Here is a 17,146-nt window from a genome sequence, read left to right on the forward strand (position 1 = left end):
CCATTTTTACATTGATCAGTGCATGTTTATAGCATTTTTAGCATTCTGGGATTAACCCTTGGCAACTAGTCTGGCTTTGTATTTGTGGATATTGCCTTCTGTGTCTGACTTTACTTTAAAGTCCACTTAATTCCTATAGTTTTACAGTTAGGAGGGAGCTCTGTGAATGTCCAGGTTTTATTTTCTTGCGCTGAAGGGCACAGATAAGGCTGCATTAATGGGCACTGAACAGACTGCACTGATGGGCACTGGTCAGGCTGCATTGATGGGCACTGGTCAGGGTAAATTGATGGGCACTGGTCTGGCTGCATTGATGGGCACTGATCAGGCTGCATTGATGGGGACTGATCAGGCTGCATTGATAAGCACTGATCAGGCTGCATTGATGTGCACAGGTAAGACTGAGCTGATGGGCACTGATCAGGCTGAGCTGATGGGCACTGATAAGGCTGCATTGATTGGCACTGAGCAGGCTGCATTGATGGACATTGATCGGGCTGCATTGATAGGCACAGGTAAGGCTGAGCTGATGAGCACTGATCAGGCTGAGCTGATGGGCACAGATATGGCTGAGCTGATGGGCACTGATCAGGCTGCATTAATGGTCACTGGTGAGGCTGAGCTTATGGACACTGAACAGGCTGCATTGATGGTCACCAATCAGGCTGCTTTGATGGGCATTGGTGAGGCTGAGATGATGGGCACCGATGAGGCTGCATTGATGGGCACTGGTGAGGCTGAGCTGAAGGGCACTGATCAGGCTTCACTGATGGGCAGAGTAAGGCTACACTTATGGGCACTGATCAGGCTGCATTGATGGGCATAGTTGAGGCTGCATTGATGCGCACAGGTAAGGCTTAGCTGATGGGCACTGACCAGGCTGCAATGATGGGCACAGTTAAGGCTGAGCTGATGAGCACTGATCAGGGTGCATTGATGGGCACAGGTAAGGCTGAGCTTATGGGAACTGATCAGGCTGCAATGATGGGGCTGCAACCAGCAAGTGAGCCCAAACCCCCCCTCCCATGATCCCGGGCTTGGGCTGGGGTTACTTTAAAATGTGGGAGGGGTTATAAAATTTACATAGGGGCTCAGGCCCCTTGTCATTTTCCCAGCTAGCAACACCCCTGCTTGTTTCCCTTTATTTTCACCCTGTAATGCTGCAAATAACACACTTCTTATCTGTTCGTGGCTATGTTCATTTCTTCACTCTACTATGGAGGCAGCTTGTCACACAGGCTAGACCTCTAACATGTCTTTCTTTATTCATATTGATTACATGGTGAATTGATTGAATTAGTAGTTCATAAGAAACATTATTTATGGAAGTGACAAGGAAATTGCATTTTTTGGCAGGCAAGATATACATACACACACACACACACACACACACACACACACACACACACACATATATATATATATATATATATATATATATATATATAATTTTTATTTTTTTCTGTGTATTAATTCTCCATATAATTGGGGTGTGGCAGGGGTTTGTCCTACACAACTTTTGATAATAGGTATTCCTCTTTCCCTTCATAAAAAGCTGTGAGTTATGAGAATAACTGGGAAAATTTATAATATAACACTTTTAGTAGATAAATAAATAGTGGTAGATCATAGAGGTCTGTACTTCAGTTCAAAAAGAGGGTCAACTGAGGAGGAAAGAGGGACAGGGGGATTTGGTTCCAAAAGAGGGGACAGTTGGGGGTATGAACAGTCATCTGAAAGTCAATTAGTGACTATATATGAAATATATGAAATTAATTGTGTATTTCATCTGTGCAGCTTACGTGTGTCTTGCGTAGTTATACAATACTATGTATAGGATTGTATAGTATCACCCCTTTCATGAACACACATGTATACTGTATGTATATTCAGAAAAGGCTTTTATTAGGTGAAAGCATTTGATTTAATTGATTTGGTTATCTCGGAGTAAGGGCTGGTTCACATTGGAATTTGCGCGTTCCCTTGCGGTCCCTCATATTCCTAGAAATCTAGTTTTGACATTCCATTCGAGTGGGCTGCAAAATGCACTGGAATGTGCAAAAAGGTAGTACAAGCACTACTTTTCCAAACTGCAGGGTACTGCAATACCATGCTGCTTGGTGGTCACATATGAGCAGTCTTTACTAGATGCATTTGGGGTGCCATTAACAATTAACTGCCACTTTTGTGCACTTTGAAAGGGCAGCGTGTTCATGTGCAATGCGGGATACATACACGGAATATACCTTTCCCACACTGCATTCCGGTGTTAATGGGTTCTAACATTAATTACTTCTTTCAGTAGTGTAGAGGATTTAGCTGCTTGCAGAAGGAAAACATCAAGATCTGGAAATGGAGATCATTAGTTCTTAATGCTGTAATATTATCATTAAGAAAAAATGTAAAACCACTCTGCTTGCTATATATATATTTTTTCTGTTCCCGGTGCCTTTTTGCTTGCTTTCATTTTTTGCACCTCCTCCTTTGATATATTTATCGCTTTTTCCCCCTTTGTTTCCTATGAAGTTTCCTCTCTTTTCTATTCTCTCTTTCATCCCCTTCACACGCTCATATAACACCCTCACTCTCTTTCTGCGATTCATTCTTTTTCTTATTCTGTGCTCCCCCCCGACCTTTCTTGCGTTCTCTTTCTGTGCCAGCACAGAAATATTTGCTAAATCTCAGGGGGTCTGAGACCAGGAGTAAAACAGGGGAGAGGAAAAAGAGCAAAAGAGAAAAAAAAAAAAAAAAAAAAAAAGACAGAAACAAACTTTGTCCATACAAGGATGGAGAGGGGGAGGGAGAGCAGTGCATGTGGGAGAGCAAAAAAAAAGGGAAAGACCTCCCTCCCAAATCCACAGGCAGAAAGATAGTAGTACTTCATTTCATATTTCGTCTGTTAAACGCATCAGACTGGAGACAGCTAAAGTACAGACAAAGAGCAGAAAGATGACAACCACTTCCTAACCAGACTGTGATGTGAGATAACTGGCTGCTTCAGAGAATGAAGAAGGAAAAGTTATATCTAGGAAGACCAACACAGATATACTAACAAGCACTGAAATTGACTCAAGGAATCCCACATAAAGGAATACAGCAAGGTTATACCAGAAGTCAATTAAATCTTTGCCAACACCATGAGGAGGAAACTCACACAGCTACTCTTAAGGAACTTTTGATGCAAATGTGACCAACCACAGAAACAGCTGGAAAGAACTAATCCTGAGCAGAATAAGCCAGTGTTACTTTTTATCAGAAGGATAAAGTTCAGTCTGCAGAGAGACTTATCAGACTTTCTCGACAATACTGCACAGCAAAGCAACCATCAGTTCAACCAAAAGAATCACCATGTTTTTATTTATCCTCAATCTGCAAGTTTTATTATTCCTTCCTATTTCACTTTCCTATGAACTTAGAGAGCATGATGCCCTTTGCGGGCCAAGTGACTCATGTTATGCAGTCTTGTACCAGAGACGTACGTTTCTGGAGTCTTGGAGAGCTTGTCGTGAAAGAGGTGGCAACCTAGCAACCGTCAAAAATGCTCAGGAAGCATCTTTAGTTGAACAACTTCTTACCTCCTCAACAGGTTCCCACAGTGATGGAGACGTGCAGCTAAGGCTTTGGATTGGCTTGCAGCGTCAGCCCAGGCAGTGTGCTCCTCAAAAGCCTTTACGTGGTTTCACGTGGACTACTGGAGACCAAGACACCGCTTACACTAACTGGGTTAGTCAGCCAGTGTCAGCAGGGCCTCCAAGTTCCTGTTCAGCTCCGCGATGCGTGGCAATTGGATTGGGCCATGGTAAACCAGAAGATGATTTTAAATGGCTGGAAGGATCTTGTACATTACCTGTTGATGGTTTTATATGCAAGTTTCGCTATCAAGGATTGTGTTCAACTTTGACTGAACAAACTGTTCGCTACTCTTTACCCTTTGGCTATGAGGGTACCTGGCTAGACTTGCTTCCATTTGGCACTGTTGCAATAGTGTCATGTGAAGGTCAACATCAGAGCATGTCTGTCCTCTGCATGTTAAAGGAGGATGGTACTGTGGGATGGAACAAGGATGAACCTTTTTGCCAACATCCTGAAGAATTACAATGCCAGGAATGTCAGCAGCTGTGTGATAAAGGTGTTTGTAGCTGTCAAGAAGGGTATGTACTCCAGCCAGATGGACACTCCTGTGAACCAGAGGATGACCATAACTATGAAGCACAAGGATGCCCTTGTCAATACCAATGCACAGCTGGAGCAGGTGGTCAGGGGTACCAGTGCATATGCCCAGAAGGCTATGAACTGGCTGCTGATGAACATAGTTGTGAAGATGTAGATGAATGTGAAGATGAAGAAACATGTGAACACTTATGTCAAAATACTCTGGGCTCATATACTTGCTCTTGTGACTTGGGTTTTACTGTTGCAGAAGATGATCCTGAGCGCTGTGTTGATATAGATGAATGCCGTATTGCTCGTATGTGCCAACAGATGTGCGTGAACTATATTGGAGGCTTTGAATGCTACTGTAGTGAGGGCTATGAACTGGATGCGGATCGTGTGAGCTGCAATCCTCTGGATTTAATGGAGCCTAGACATGAGCCAAATCCATCTGTGACTAGAATTTTTGAGCAAGAACCAGAGACATTTGAAACAGCAACTGATGGTTGGTATTGGACAGACACAGAAGATGACACAGAAACAACTGGTAGGACTTATACTGACCAACCAACAACATCATTTAAAAAAGAAACAACTGTAGAGCCAACTTTGAATACAATTTCTGACACAACAACAGACCCACTGGACTGGGAAAACCACTTGGAAATAACGGCTTCACCCACTGTTACCCCATCTCAGACTATACCACCATCCTATAAGATGGATAAAATCAGAAGAACCACTTTCAAACAAGTACCACCTATAATTTCTTTATTGTCTTCAACAGTTCCTACAAGGTACTTATCAACTACAGTACCACAAGATGAATCAAATGTTGATGAATGGCAGAGGGAAGAGGTCCCGTCTGCTATCTCTACAACTGTTCAACCCAGAACCACTGCAGTTTTGCGGGAGCAGGCTAGGATATCAACAACAGACCCTTACATTTTCCTAGAAGAAGATAATCCTACAACAACAGATATGCCAACAACAAGAGTACAAATAAATAAAAACACAGTGCCTTCACTGGACCTCTCAATGTCTAATCATAATGGAAATGCTGTATCGTCTGATTTATCACCAGTTTCTTCCAACACACCCCAAGAATCAAAGGGTAAAAGGGACAACCGATGGTTGGTGGTAGCCTTACTTGTTCCTCTGTGTGTTTTTCTAGTAGTAATGTTGGCCCTTGGTATTGTGTACTGTACACGTTGTGGAGGGGAATCAAAGCCTCGAAGTGTCACTGACTGCTATCACTGGGTAACAGGTGGTGGACCAGAAAAAGGTCTTCCTCCTTCAGGGGTAGAAATACCTACCAATCGAGGAGCTGTTTGAAGAAACATGTGGATTCTAGAATTTTAAATTAGATAAATTAGCCCTAATGTGGGACTCACATGCGATCATGTTTTTTTTTCTGGGCTTGGTGCAGATAAAAAAAAAATCACAAGTACTTGCATAATAATTTTAGCTTGATTATTTTTATCATGTGATTTTGTCATTGTACAGGTTGTGTAGGCCACACACATTGGTGATATTTATAAAGTAGAAAACTTGGCAATTTTTCACTTACTGAAATATGTAGATTTTCTTATTTCACGTAATCCTAAAAAGTATGTTATAATAGCATACATGTGAAATTGCCATATTATGTTTTAAGGATATTTCCTTAAATACCTCTCTATTTGGGCTTATGCAATGATTCTGCACAAAAAAGCAGAACTAAACTACAAACTTATAGCATCCAATCAGAGCTTGATCATTAACATTTGATTCCTGACATTCTGTTTGGTGGCTATGAGTTCTACCACTTGCTCTTTTACTCCTGCTTCATTCAAAAATGTGTCTAAATACGTTGGGCTCATTATTTATATTATGCTCTGCTCCTACTGTGTCTGTCATCATTCTGTCTACTCAGCAGAACTCCACAGTTCTCATTATTCCTAATTACAACGTTCTTTACCAACTTAACATTTGAACCAATGCTAAGTAGTTACTTGCATATTTCAGACATCTCTGGGTAACCCAACCCATTTTCGGCATTTGTTGCTGTTGTAATCTTTCACTTTTAGTTAATGAAAGATGATATCCAATTGATTCTAGGTATCTGCACGCCACTCATCATGTATGATGTATTAAAATAGTTTGGTAATGTTATTCTTTCAGTATTTGTGGTGACAGTATCAATGGCACTCTCAGTAGGAAGGTGAATTATTATAATGAACAGTTCTAATTCCAACTGTAATGGTGACAAGATGTCTATGCAATTACGTACTGTGGTAACAAATGTGTATATGTGTCTCAGTACCAGACTACCATTATGACAACAGGATACTCAGGGGGTGAAAAACCTTTGGGGACCTCTCACAAATGTAATTCTGTTAATTTTGTGTTTAGCATATAATGTTTTATAACATATTATTGTCCCCTTTGCCCCATCATTATTTCATAAATCTTTTGTAACGCAGTGACTAGACCAATCCTTCCTATGGTACCTGGATTACAGAAGCCTCTTTCCACCTACCCCTTATTTGTATTGAAAACTTTCTTTAACTCTTGCACTTGTCTGGATCATGTGAACAACTGCTTGCATGTATTAATAATTGAAGAATTGCATAGTGATGGGCAAGACAGGGATGCAAAAGCAATATACTGTTTATTGCTAAATGAATGAGACATTTTGTTTTGCCACTTTGAAAGTCGGAATGCCTTTGATTCCAGTGTGGTGTATCGATCTGCATCTTGTTCTGGCACCAAGGGTTTATTACCAAAAGAACTGTTTTTTTTTTTGTTTTATTGTTCGGAACATGTTTTTGTGATTTTAAATGGCCTTGCTGTAATGAGAATGAGAGTAAGCAATGCAATTTTTTTGTTATAATTATAGCTAGGTGGATACAGTATGAGTCATGCATAAAACAATGAATAACATTTAAACCGACAAAATCAAAAACACAAAGCCAATGTCATTCTATCAATGCAGGGATTTGTTGGAATTTTTTGTATTGTACAAACTGTACAGCTGCAGTAAGCTACAATAGGATTGTAAAAAAATGCCTCTTTTGCACTGATTGGGCATAGCTCCCAACTGTCCCTGATTTTGAGGGACTGTCCCTGATTTGGAACAAAGTCCCTCTGTCCCTCGTTCCCCCTCATTTGTCCCTCATTTTGGTCTGACCCATATATTTGTATATAAAATGCACTTTTTATCTTTCAAAAAGTGTTTCCCAGTGCTAAACCTTTCATCCAAATTCTAAATTGGTGCATTTGTACATTTTAAAAGCCAATTCTAAGGAATAGTAGTGGTAAAAAAAAAGCTCTTGTGGATTTAATTAACCTTTTGTTTTGGTTAATGCTCCTTTAAGAGGGTGTGGCAGGGGGGCGTTTCCTATGCCTACATACGTTTGCTATTAGGTGTCCCTCATTCCCATCTCAAAATGTTGGGATGTATGGATTGGGTCATGTTACTGCTGGTCAGTCAGATTTGTTATTCTAAATGTAAATGCTAGTAATACAGAATTTCATACTGCTTAAAGTGATAGATAAATAAGGATGAATTAGAAACTCTGTTAAGTTTTTTTTTTTTGCTGTTTGTGGAAGCTCAGATAGCAAGCAGTTGTGCTGCAAGTTTGCTAGACTTGCCAGGCTTTACAAGTTTAACAATTCACAATTGCAGCAAGTCCGCATTGCATGACTCCAGATCAACTTTCTTTGCAAAGATTCTGCATGTCTCCAGTTCTGGTTCAGTTATGTTGTGAAATAGTCATCCCACCACAGGGGTCACTGTGGCTGAATTTTTATGCTGTAGACTTGCAGAGCTCTTGCTGTAGACTCACCACTGCAACTTTGCTCTTACTAGAGACTTGCCACACAAATTTTCTACAAATTGGAAAGTGTCAACTAGAACTTTTGCTCCAAGTGCTCTTCAGGTGTACAACTGGCCAGTGAATATGTGCAGCAAGTTAACAGACTTACAACTGCCACAAATGTGTGGCAAGTTATCCTTGCTATCTGGGAGATTTACCTTTCCTGGCCTAGTGACCACTGTCATTGGGAAAGACAATGAAGGGAATCTCTCCAGCAAGGAGACAGACCTTATAAAACCAGGGCTTTTTTGCAGCTGGAACTTGGTGGAACTCAATTTCTCCACCTCTGGCTCTGACCTCGGCTCCCTGCTAATCATTATCACTTATAAACACAGAAGACCAGCTTCTGTGTTCACAAGTGATAGCTTGTTACCCAGCGGCTCCCACAGATAGTATCTCCTGAGCAGATCTCACTGAGTGCAGGACAGAGACAAGGCAAATGCAGGTGCCCGGGGTGCAGTGCAGTCATGGGCGCGAGGGTGCACGTGGTACGCTGAACCCCCTGTGATCTCCATTTTTCTGCAGTCCCCAAATGCTGATGCCCCCACTGGATAATCTCCCTGCAAGTGAGAGGAGCGGAGCTGTGCCTACATTATGGGGGGGGGGGGGCATCGTTGAGTTCCTGCACCTCTGCTCTGAGAAAAAAAGCACTGCATAAAACCCTTCTCCATTCTGCTAAAAGTGTTTTCATTCATATATTTATCTCTTTTGGGGAGATTTGCCTTCACTTCCTGTCTTGACAACTAAGGAAATCTTCCCAATGGAGACACAGAAAGCAATTAAAAACCTCCGTACAAAAGGAGAAAAGCAACAGACGCCAATTATGTACAGTCCATATATAATTTTATTCGAAGTTTTGAATTGTAAAAATAACATGTTTCAGGAGCTCAAAGGATTTCCCTTCATTAGGACTTGGTATATGTGAAAAAATGCTTTCTGGACTAGTGAAATAGGAAAACTCCTTTAGGATATTAAGACTTTGTAATAGGCTGTTACAATGGCATCTGAAATTATCATTCCTGCAGAGAGTCTTAGGACACAGGGCAGTGTACCCACGGTTTTTGTGCTGGTTACCCACAGTTTTTCATGGACTTTTATCTAGCGCACTTAAAGCTAGGCTCCACCCAAAGAAGAAAGCTCCACTTATTCGTCTCCTCCTACCCTCCGTTGCCACATTTGGCACCTTGAGGGGTGGCGGGTACCTGGTTTTGACAGGTAATACTCCCACTTCCAGGTGATCTTGCCATGGCGAGATCACCCGGAAGTTTAGCCTCCTTCCCCCACCCCCGGGCCATTGAGAAAGCGCAGTGCGCTTTGTGCATGCGTAGTAGGGATCTGGCTGTGAAAACAGGCCAAAAATGCAGGGCATAATAGAAGTCAATGAGAAATTACAGGTAGCCTGCGTCAAAACTGTTGGTACACTACGCTGCACCCATGCTGTGGTTTGACTGCATTGTAAAATGGCACTTAATAGTCTTGAGCCCCTGGAATGACTTGGATTTTACTAATTTTACAAATCATAACTGTGAATAGCGTTATAGCTGGACTCTAAATGACTGGTGACTGAAGCTTTTCTCCTTGCATACCTAGTTTTATCAGGGTCCTTAGCCAACCCTGGGCTACTACTCTATGGAGAGTTGACTGAGGAAATCTATTCTCTTAATGCTGTCTGGGGGAATCTGCGCTCTCCTATCAGCATGCTACTTGCACTGCAGGACAACCGATTGTCTCCTTGGACTGCTTCTCCCACTCCCAGTCTGACCTTTGCTATACAGGGACTTCATTAGGATAATACAACAACAAATCAAGCACTTACAATGCTTGCAAAAAAAAAAGAAAATACGACAAAAAAAGCAAAGCAGTGTAAATACTTGAATTTGTCACGGTACCAGCCTCTTGAAGTCCTTTTACAGCAGAAGTCAAAGAGGGAGAGGGAAAAACAATACAAGGATTAAAACAAAATGGTTTGCAGTCCATGGAGCATGCTGATAGGAGGAGAGAGTAGAGCGACAGAAAGACAAGCTCATCAATATGTTGCTTCTTCTTTCATTGTCCAGTCACAGAATGAGGGGGAGAGACCTGTAGGCAAATGTAAAACTGCAGCAGAGAAAGATCATGTTTCCTCCCCGCCAGACAAGGTTGTGCTGTGTGGCATAGTTGTGTAAATCTCAGGGCTGGATGGACCAAAACAATCCTTTGGGTGGTTAAAACAAATCTAAAATTCTTTCCATCTGTGTATTTAGCTGTATGCCTGGAGTTAAGCTTAACGTTCTAATGAAGGTACATTGCTTTGTGTATTCTCTATCTGCCTGGAGTTTGGATTTAATAAAAATGTAACAAATTACATTTAGCACTTGAAAATGATTTTGTGGAACAGCTGAGTAATTTTTAATACTGGGGGCATTTTAAGGGTAAGAGACTTTCAGGAGAAGTTTTTCAATGCCTGAGGCCATCCCTGGCATCGCAGGCAGTTGGCAGCTATGTAAACCACACATTACTTTTAAGTGCCCATATCCTGTGCATAGACCCCTGTATGTTCTTGGGAAAAATGTTCAGTTAGTGTAAAAACATTGTTATACTAATCGGTTTAGGAAAAGCAGTTCATGTACCAAAGTGTGCTCTGGTGTGTTTTATACTGGTGTTCCAAGTTTTATACTGGTGTTCCAAGGTTTATACTGGTGTTCCAAGGTTTATACTGGTGTTCCAAGTTTTATACTGGTGTTCCAAGTTTTATACTGGTGGTCCAAGTTTTATACTGGTGTTCCAAGGTTTATACTGGTGTTCCAAGTTTTATACTGGTGTTCCAAGTTTTATACTGGTGGTCCAAGTTTTATACTGGTTTCCAATTCTATAGAATTTTCTTGTTAAAATGTTCTGATACTCTTCACTCAATGTTGGTAAGAAAGGTCACAGGGATAGTTTTGAAAAAGAAAACCTAAAAAAAATGAACTACAAGTTTGTTTCAAATAGTGTAGTATATATGATTGTTACCCATGCCTTTCTATTTTAATTCAACATGTGGCCCCAGTATATAATGTATGGACGGGATTTCCCAGAATCATCCTCTGACTTCTCCCCTAAATGACAGCAAACTTCTACGTGGAATATGGCACCCTCAGCAAGGTTTTGCAGCTTGTTGTACCAGCAGCTCAGTCTTTAGTAAGGTATTATCATAGGTGTGCACTGAAGGTGTGCCAGGTGTGTCTGGGCACACCCTAACCACTATGTGCGGTGCTGGTCCCCCTGCTGCCCAGGTTATTGCCCCCACCCTGAAGTGCTGCTAACTTCCCTCCTCTTCTCTCCCCCTGGCTGCTGCAGGGGATGTTTCGGGATGGAGTGCAGGGGGAAGGGGCTAATAAATATGTCATTTACCAGCTCCTTCCTGGTCCAAATTAAAAAAGTGGGGGTTATTTACTAAACGCAAATCCACTTTGCACTACAAGTGCAAACTACGAGTGCAAAGTGCACTTGGAAGTAAAGTCGCTGTAGATCTGAGGAGGACATGCAAGGAAAATAAAAAACAGCATTTTAGTTTGCACATGATTGAATAATAAAATCAGCAGAGCTTCCCCTCATTTCAGATCTACCCCTCAGATGTACAGCGACTGCACTTCCAAGTGTACTTCCAGTGCAATTTCAAGTGCACTTTGCACTTGTAGTTTGCACTTGTAATGCAAAGTGGATTTGCCTTTCGTAAATAACCCCCAGTGAATAAACTTGCTCACTGTGTCCATTCATCACTGAAGCATAGTAAACTATGTTTACCATGCTTCCGTTTGTGAATGAACAGGAAGCCACTCAGCACAGACAAAAATTATTCATTGCCCCCTGCAGCTGAGGCTGCACTAAAAGGCATGTGCGTTTGAGATTTGGGGTGCACACCCTAATGTAGTAGGCTGCGGGCACTATTGCATATAAAGTGATACTGTGGCGTATTATTTCTTCAGCACTGGAGCTGATCAGTAAGAGCAGAACTTCCCACTTAGTATGAATTCCAAAGATTTCACTAACTCCAGAAATTCTGTAGCTTTTTGATCCTGATAGAGCAGGGAAGGGTTAGGAAGAATTAACAAATGAGGAAGATTCTTATTTCTCTCTTTCCTCGCTTTGTGCTAATTAGGAAGATGATCCCTCACTTTTTCTCTTACTTTGTGTCAGACAAACCAAGAAATGAAGAGAAATCTACCCAATGGGTTCACAGGCAGCAGAGAAAGCGGTTTTATAGCACAACATGGGGCAGTGGAAATCTTTAGCAGGCTGTATTGTGTCCCCAACTGGTAGATTTCCCTATTCCTGTCTAGGTCACATCAGGCAGAACTGAAAGTACAAGAAAATCTCTGAAGTGGGAACACAACACAGAAAGCATTTAAAGCTCATCTCTGGGCAAAAAAAAAAATTAAAAAAATACCCTTGCAGTGGTGCCCCTTCTCATTGCAATGCTTAACGTTTTACTAAACCCAAAACAGAAAACTCAGTCTGTATATACAGTAAAGTGTGCTTATTATACTCACTGTGGAACCTAAGGGGTTAATCCTCTGCATTGTGTAAAAAGGCTGTTTGATCCTGTCTTCTCTTATCCTCCCCTTCTTCCACTGTCCCCAATCCATCTGCTGATAGTACAGAGCCTTTGGGGCATTCTGCATATGCTCAGTTTGGTGTGTATTTCTAGAGAGTTTTTTTTTTTCTTGGGAGGGTGCATGTGATCAGCACAGGGCCAATCAGCAATGTCCAGACAGAGGGTCAGGTGTCCTGTAGCCTCATAGGACAGTCAGAGTAGAATGAAAACTCCTCCTACAAGCTTTAACAAGTGCTCGGCTGAACGCTTATACAAGTCACAAGACTGCTATATACTGCCGATCAGTAAGGGTATTTAGCAGTTTATATTTACTAAAATAATTGCATTTCCATGTTCTACCTCTGTACTGTGGGAGACCAGATACAGTGAATGTAGGTTCCTGGGTTTAGTTGCACTTTAAATACTCATTAAAGTGTTGGTTCACCTTTAGACCCCTTTCACAGTGAAGCGCTGCAAAAACTGCTGCTAAAACACCTGTAGTTTTTGAAGTGCTTTTGAGGCGCTAGCGGGGAGCTTTTTTAAGTTCAGGTGACCTTAACCGCTTTACGACCATGTATGTCAGCAGAATGGCACGGACAGGCAAATGAGCGTACAGGTACGTCTCTTTAAAAGTGCCGCAGTTCCATCGTGTTTGCGTCGGTTGGGACCCCCGAGATTGTCTCATGGGGAGGAAGAACGGGGAGATGCGATGTAAACAGCATCTCCCTGTTCTGCCTAGCAACAAGTGACACTGATCTCTGCTCCCTGTGATTGGAGCAGAGATCAGTGATCTGTAAAACACAGCCACGCTCCCCCCCCCCCCCCCCCAGTTAGAAACATGCCCCTAGGACACACTTAACCCCTACACTGCCACCTCCTGGTTAAACCCTTCACTGCCAGTATCATTTACACAGGAATCAGTGCATTTGTATAGCAGTGATTGCTGTATAAATGACAATGGTCCCAAAAATGTGGCAGAAATGTCCGATGTGTCTGCCATAATGTCGCAGTCATAATAAAAATCGCTGATCGCCGCCATTACTAGTAAAAAAAATTATTAATAAAAATGCCATAAAACTATCCCCTATTTTGTAAACGCTATAACCAATCAATAAGCGCTTATTGCGATTTTTTTACCAAAAATATGTAGAAGAATAGAAGAATGTAGAAGAATACGTATCAGCCTAAACTGAGGAAAAAAAATGTTTTTTTATATATTTTTGGGGGATATTTATTATAGCAAAAAGTTAAAAATAATGCGTTTTTTTCAAAAAAATTTGTTTATAGCGCAAAAAATAAAAACCGCAGAGGTGATCAAATACCACCAAAATAAATCTCTATTTGTGGGAAAAAAAGGACGTCAATTTTGTTTGAGAGCCGCGCCGCACAACCACGCAATTGTCAGTTAAAGCGACGCAGTGCTGAATCGCAAAAAAGTGCTCTGGTCTTAAGCCAGCAAAATGCTCCGGGGCTTAAGTGGTTAAAAAAAGGGAAAAAAATAAACAGTTTTGCAGCGCTTTTGAATCGTATTTAAGGCGATTTGTAAGCGCTGCCCATTCATTTCAATGGGCAGAGGTGTTTTTGAGCTCAGCAATTCTAGAGGTAAGTGCAGCGGGGACCATGGGGGGTTCAGATGTTGTCTAATGTAAGTTCACCTATACATTTTTTTCTGTAAGGGCTCATTTACATGGACAGAAAAAATGCAGCATTAAGATGCACATTTTCTGCATGAAAGAAAGATCCAGAGTAAAATATACGCGTAAAGTACTCATGTTTATGCACATTTATACATAATTATGCACACACATGCATACAATAAAATCTGCACATCTATGCTTAAAAAATCTGCTGCTGTGTCTTTCTGTGTATTTTTTCTGGTGCGTGTTCACAGGCATACACAACTGTCTGGTATACACATCTGAATGAAGGCTTTTTTCTGCTTTTGTGAATGATTGCTATAGTGCTGTATTTAGATGAGTACAAAAGCACTTTTGCTGTATGCTTCTAAACACAGCGTTTTTTCTGCCCATGAGAATGAGCCCCAAAGGTGAACTAACCCTTTAAGTCTAGGGAGTTGTAGAAGGAGCTGTTATACTTACCTGCAGACTTCTCTCTAAGCCACTCTCAGCCGTGATCACAAGCTCTCCTCCTTTACTTACAATGCAGTACTAACAGCCCTGCATTGTACGTGATGATGTAGATGGATCACCCACAGCTTGGAGTTTCAGGGAGTAAAGAACAGCACTGGAAGTGTCTTGAGCGGGAAAGTTAAAGTGATTGTAAAGGATTTTTTTTGTTTGTTCTATTTAAAAAAACAAACATGTTATACTTACCTCCTCTGTGTAAGAGTTTTGCACAGAACGGCCTCAATCCTCCTCTTCTGGAGTCCTTCAGTGGCGCTTCTGGCTCCTCCTCTTCTCGAGTGCCACCACGGAGAGCTGCATTCAAAGGGGGCACTCCTGAGTCCTGAGTCCTGCTGCTGTGTCCATTGACACAGACAGCAGGACTCGCCCCCCCCCCCCTGCTTCCTGTGTTCCAGGATTTGATTGACAGCAGAGAGAGCCAATGGCTCCCGCTGCTATCAATCTATCCAATGAGGACCCAAAACAGTGTCTGCAGCTGCTGTGCCAATGGCTCCCGCTGCTATCAATCTATCCAATGAGGACCCAAAACAGTGGCTGGAGCTGCTGTGCTCGTCCCCGTCGCTGGAATGATCAGGTTCAGGTAAGTAAAAGGGGGGCTCTGGGGGGCTTCTGCACTACAGAAGATTTTTCACCTTAATGCAGCGGTAGGCAACCACGGCCCTCCAGCTGTTTGGAAACTACAAGTCCCATGAGACATTGCAAGACCCTGACAATACCAGGCATGACTCCTAGAGGCAGGGCTATGATGGGATTTTTAGTTTCACCGCAGCTGGAGGGCCAAGGATGCCTACCTCTGCCTTAATACATAGAATGCATTAAGGTGAAAAACCTTAAGGATTTGCAACCCTTTTAAGTAATACAGCCTCTTGTTTTACCCCCTAGACTTAACAAGCATCAAAGCCTTGCAGTGTGAGGATGGGGGGGGGGGGGGGGCAATGCAAGGGTTTTTTTTTCTTGGTAGTGCCTGGAGTTGAGCTGTAAATCTAATGGATTTAAAGTGATTCCAAAACTATGTTTTTTTATAATAAACCTGCCATGCATACCTGCACTCTGCAATGGTTTTGCACAGAGCAGCCACAATCCTCCTTCTCTTGGGTCCCCCGCCAGCGCTCCTGTCTCCTCCTCCGCTTCCTATAGGGGCACTTGTGCAGGCTCGATCCATAGACACAAACAGTATGGCTTGGACTCACCCCCAGCTCCCGCATAATAGGATTTTATTGACAGCAGAAGGAGCCAATGGCTCCCCCTGCTGCCTTTCTGTTCTCATGGGAGAGAGCGAGGAGAGAGGCACAGCTCTTGTGCACAGCACTGGATCGAGATCAGGCTCAGGTAAGTATGAGGGGGGGGGGGATCCTAATAACAAAAGTTTTTTTTTACCTTAATGCAGAGAATTCAATAAGATAAAAAACCTTAAGCCTTTAGAAACACTTTAAAGCTAAAGTTGGATTAGAGTTGTACTAGGGCTTTCTATCTCAGTCATCACAGAACATGAGCAAATGAGGATTCGCAAATAAGGATTTCTAAGCTTTTTCAATGAACACATCTAACCAGGATGGGATTGTTGATTCCAGATTCAAAGTAATTCTTCAGATGCAAGCAGATACATGTGCGCAGTGCTAGTTGCTCCACCTTGTATACCTATGTAAACTGTGGGAAAAGACTGAAGCAATGAACCTACAGATCTGAGGTGGTCACCATCCAGTTTAGTCAATATGAGACAATAACAATTCCACAGCAATGCATTGCCACACTTCACCCTAGCAGATCAGGGATTTTTATTTATTTCTTCTTGTAAATGTGTCAAGTGTCATGTTTTTCCTGTATGTTTAAAAATGGCAAATAAACTCAATTTAAATAAGTATTCAACTGGTATTGTCAGTGTATTTGATTAGTAATCATTTCATTTTCAATATTGCATATTAAATATTAAAAAATATATACAATTTTCAATATTAAATTACTATGTTTGAAAGGTTTGCCTTGTTCATAATGTTTTATATGGTATTGCTATGCAAAATAAAAATTGACACATTGAGGAACTTTACATTGCTTAATGTCAAAAAAGTGTTTTATATTTAAAGTTAAAGTTAATGTTAAATATGTACGCTGCACTATCCTGTTATGAAAGATAGATACTCTATATAACCAAAAGTATTGTGACGCCTGCCTTTACACACACATGAACTTTGATGGCATCTCACTCTTATGCCCTGTACACACGGTCAGACTTTCCAACAGAAAATGTGCGATCGGATCGTGTTGTCGGAAAATCCAATCATGTGTGGGCTCCATCTGACTTTTTCCTTTGGAATTTCCAACACACAAAGTTTGAGAGCAGGATCTAAAATTTTCCGACAACAAAATCCGATCATTTAAATTACGATCGTGTGTAGACAATTCCGACGGAAAAAGTGCCACTCATGCTCAGAGTAAAT

General features: G+C 41.7%; 1 protein-coding gene across 1 annotated transcript; it reads left to right on the forward strand.

Moving 5' to 3' along the window:
• The first annotated feature begins 2,851 nt into the window (after window positions 1-2,851).
• CD248 (CD248 molecule) lies at window positions 2,852-16,572 on the forward strand. Its single transcript, XM_077456312.1, has one exon. The coding sequence runs from the start codon at window positions 3,349-3,351 to the stop codon at window positions 5,485-5,487; it is 2,139 nt and encodes a 712-aa protein (XP_077312438.1). The 5' UTR covers window positions 2,852-3,348; the 3' UTR covers window positions 5,488-16,572.
• Window positions 16,573-17,146: the final 574 nt, after the last annotated feature.

Source organism: Lithobates pipiens, unplaced genomic scaffold (genome assembly GCF_037356315.1).
Source record: "Lithobates pipiens isolate NorthernLeopardFrog02 unplaced genomic scaffold, aLitPip1_a1.2 Scaffold_10, whole genome shotgun sequence".
Lineage (NCBI taxonomy): Eukaryota > Metazoa > Chordata > Amphibia > Anura > Ranidae > Lithobates > Lithobates pipiens.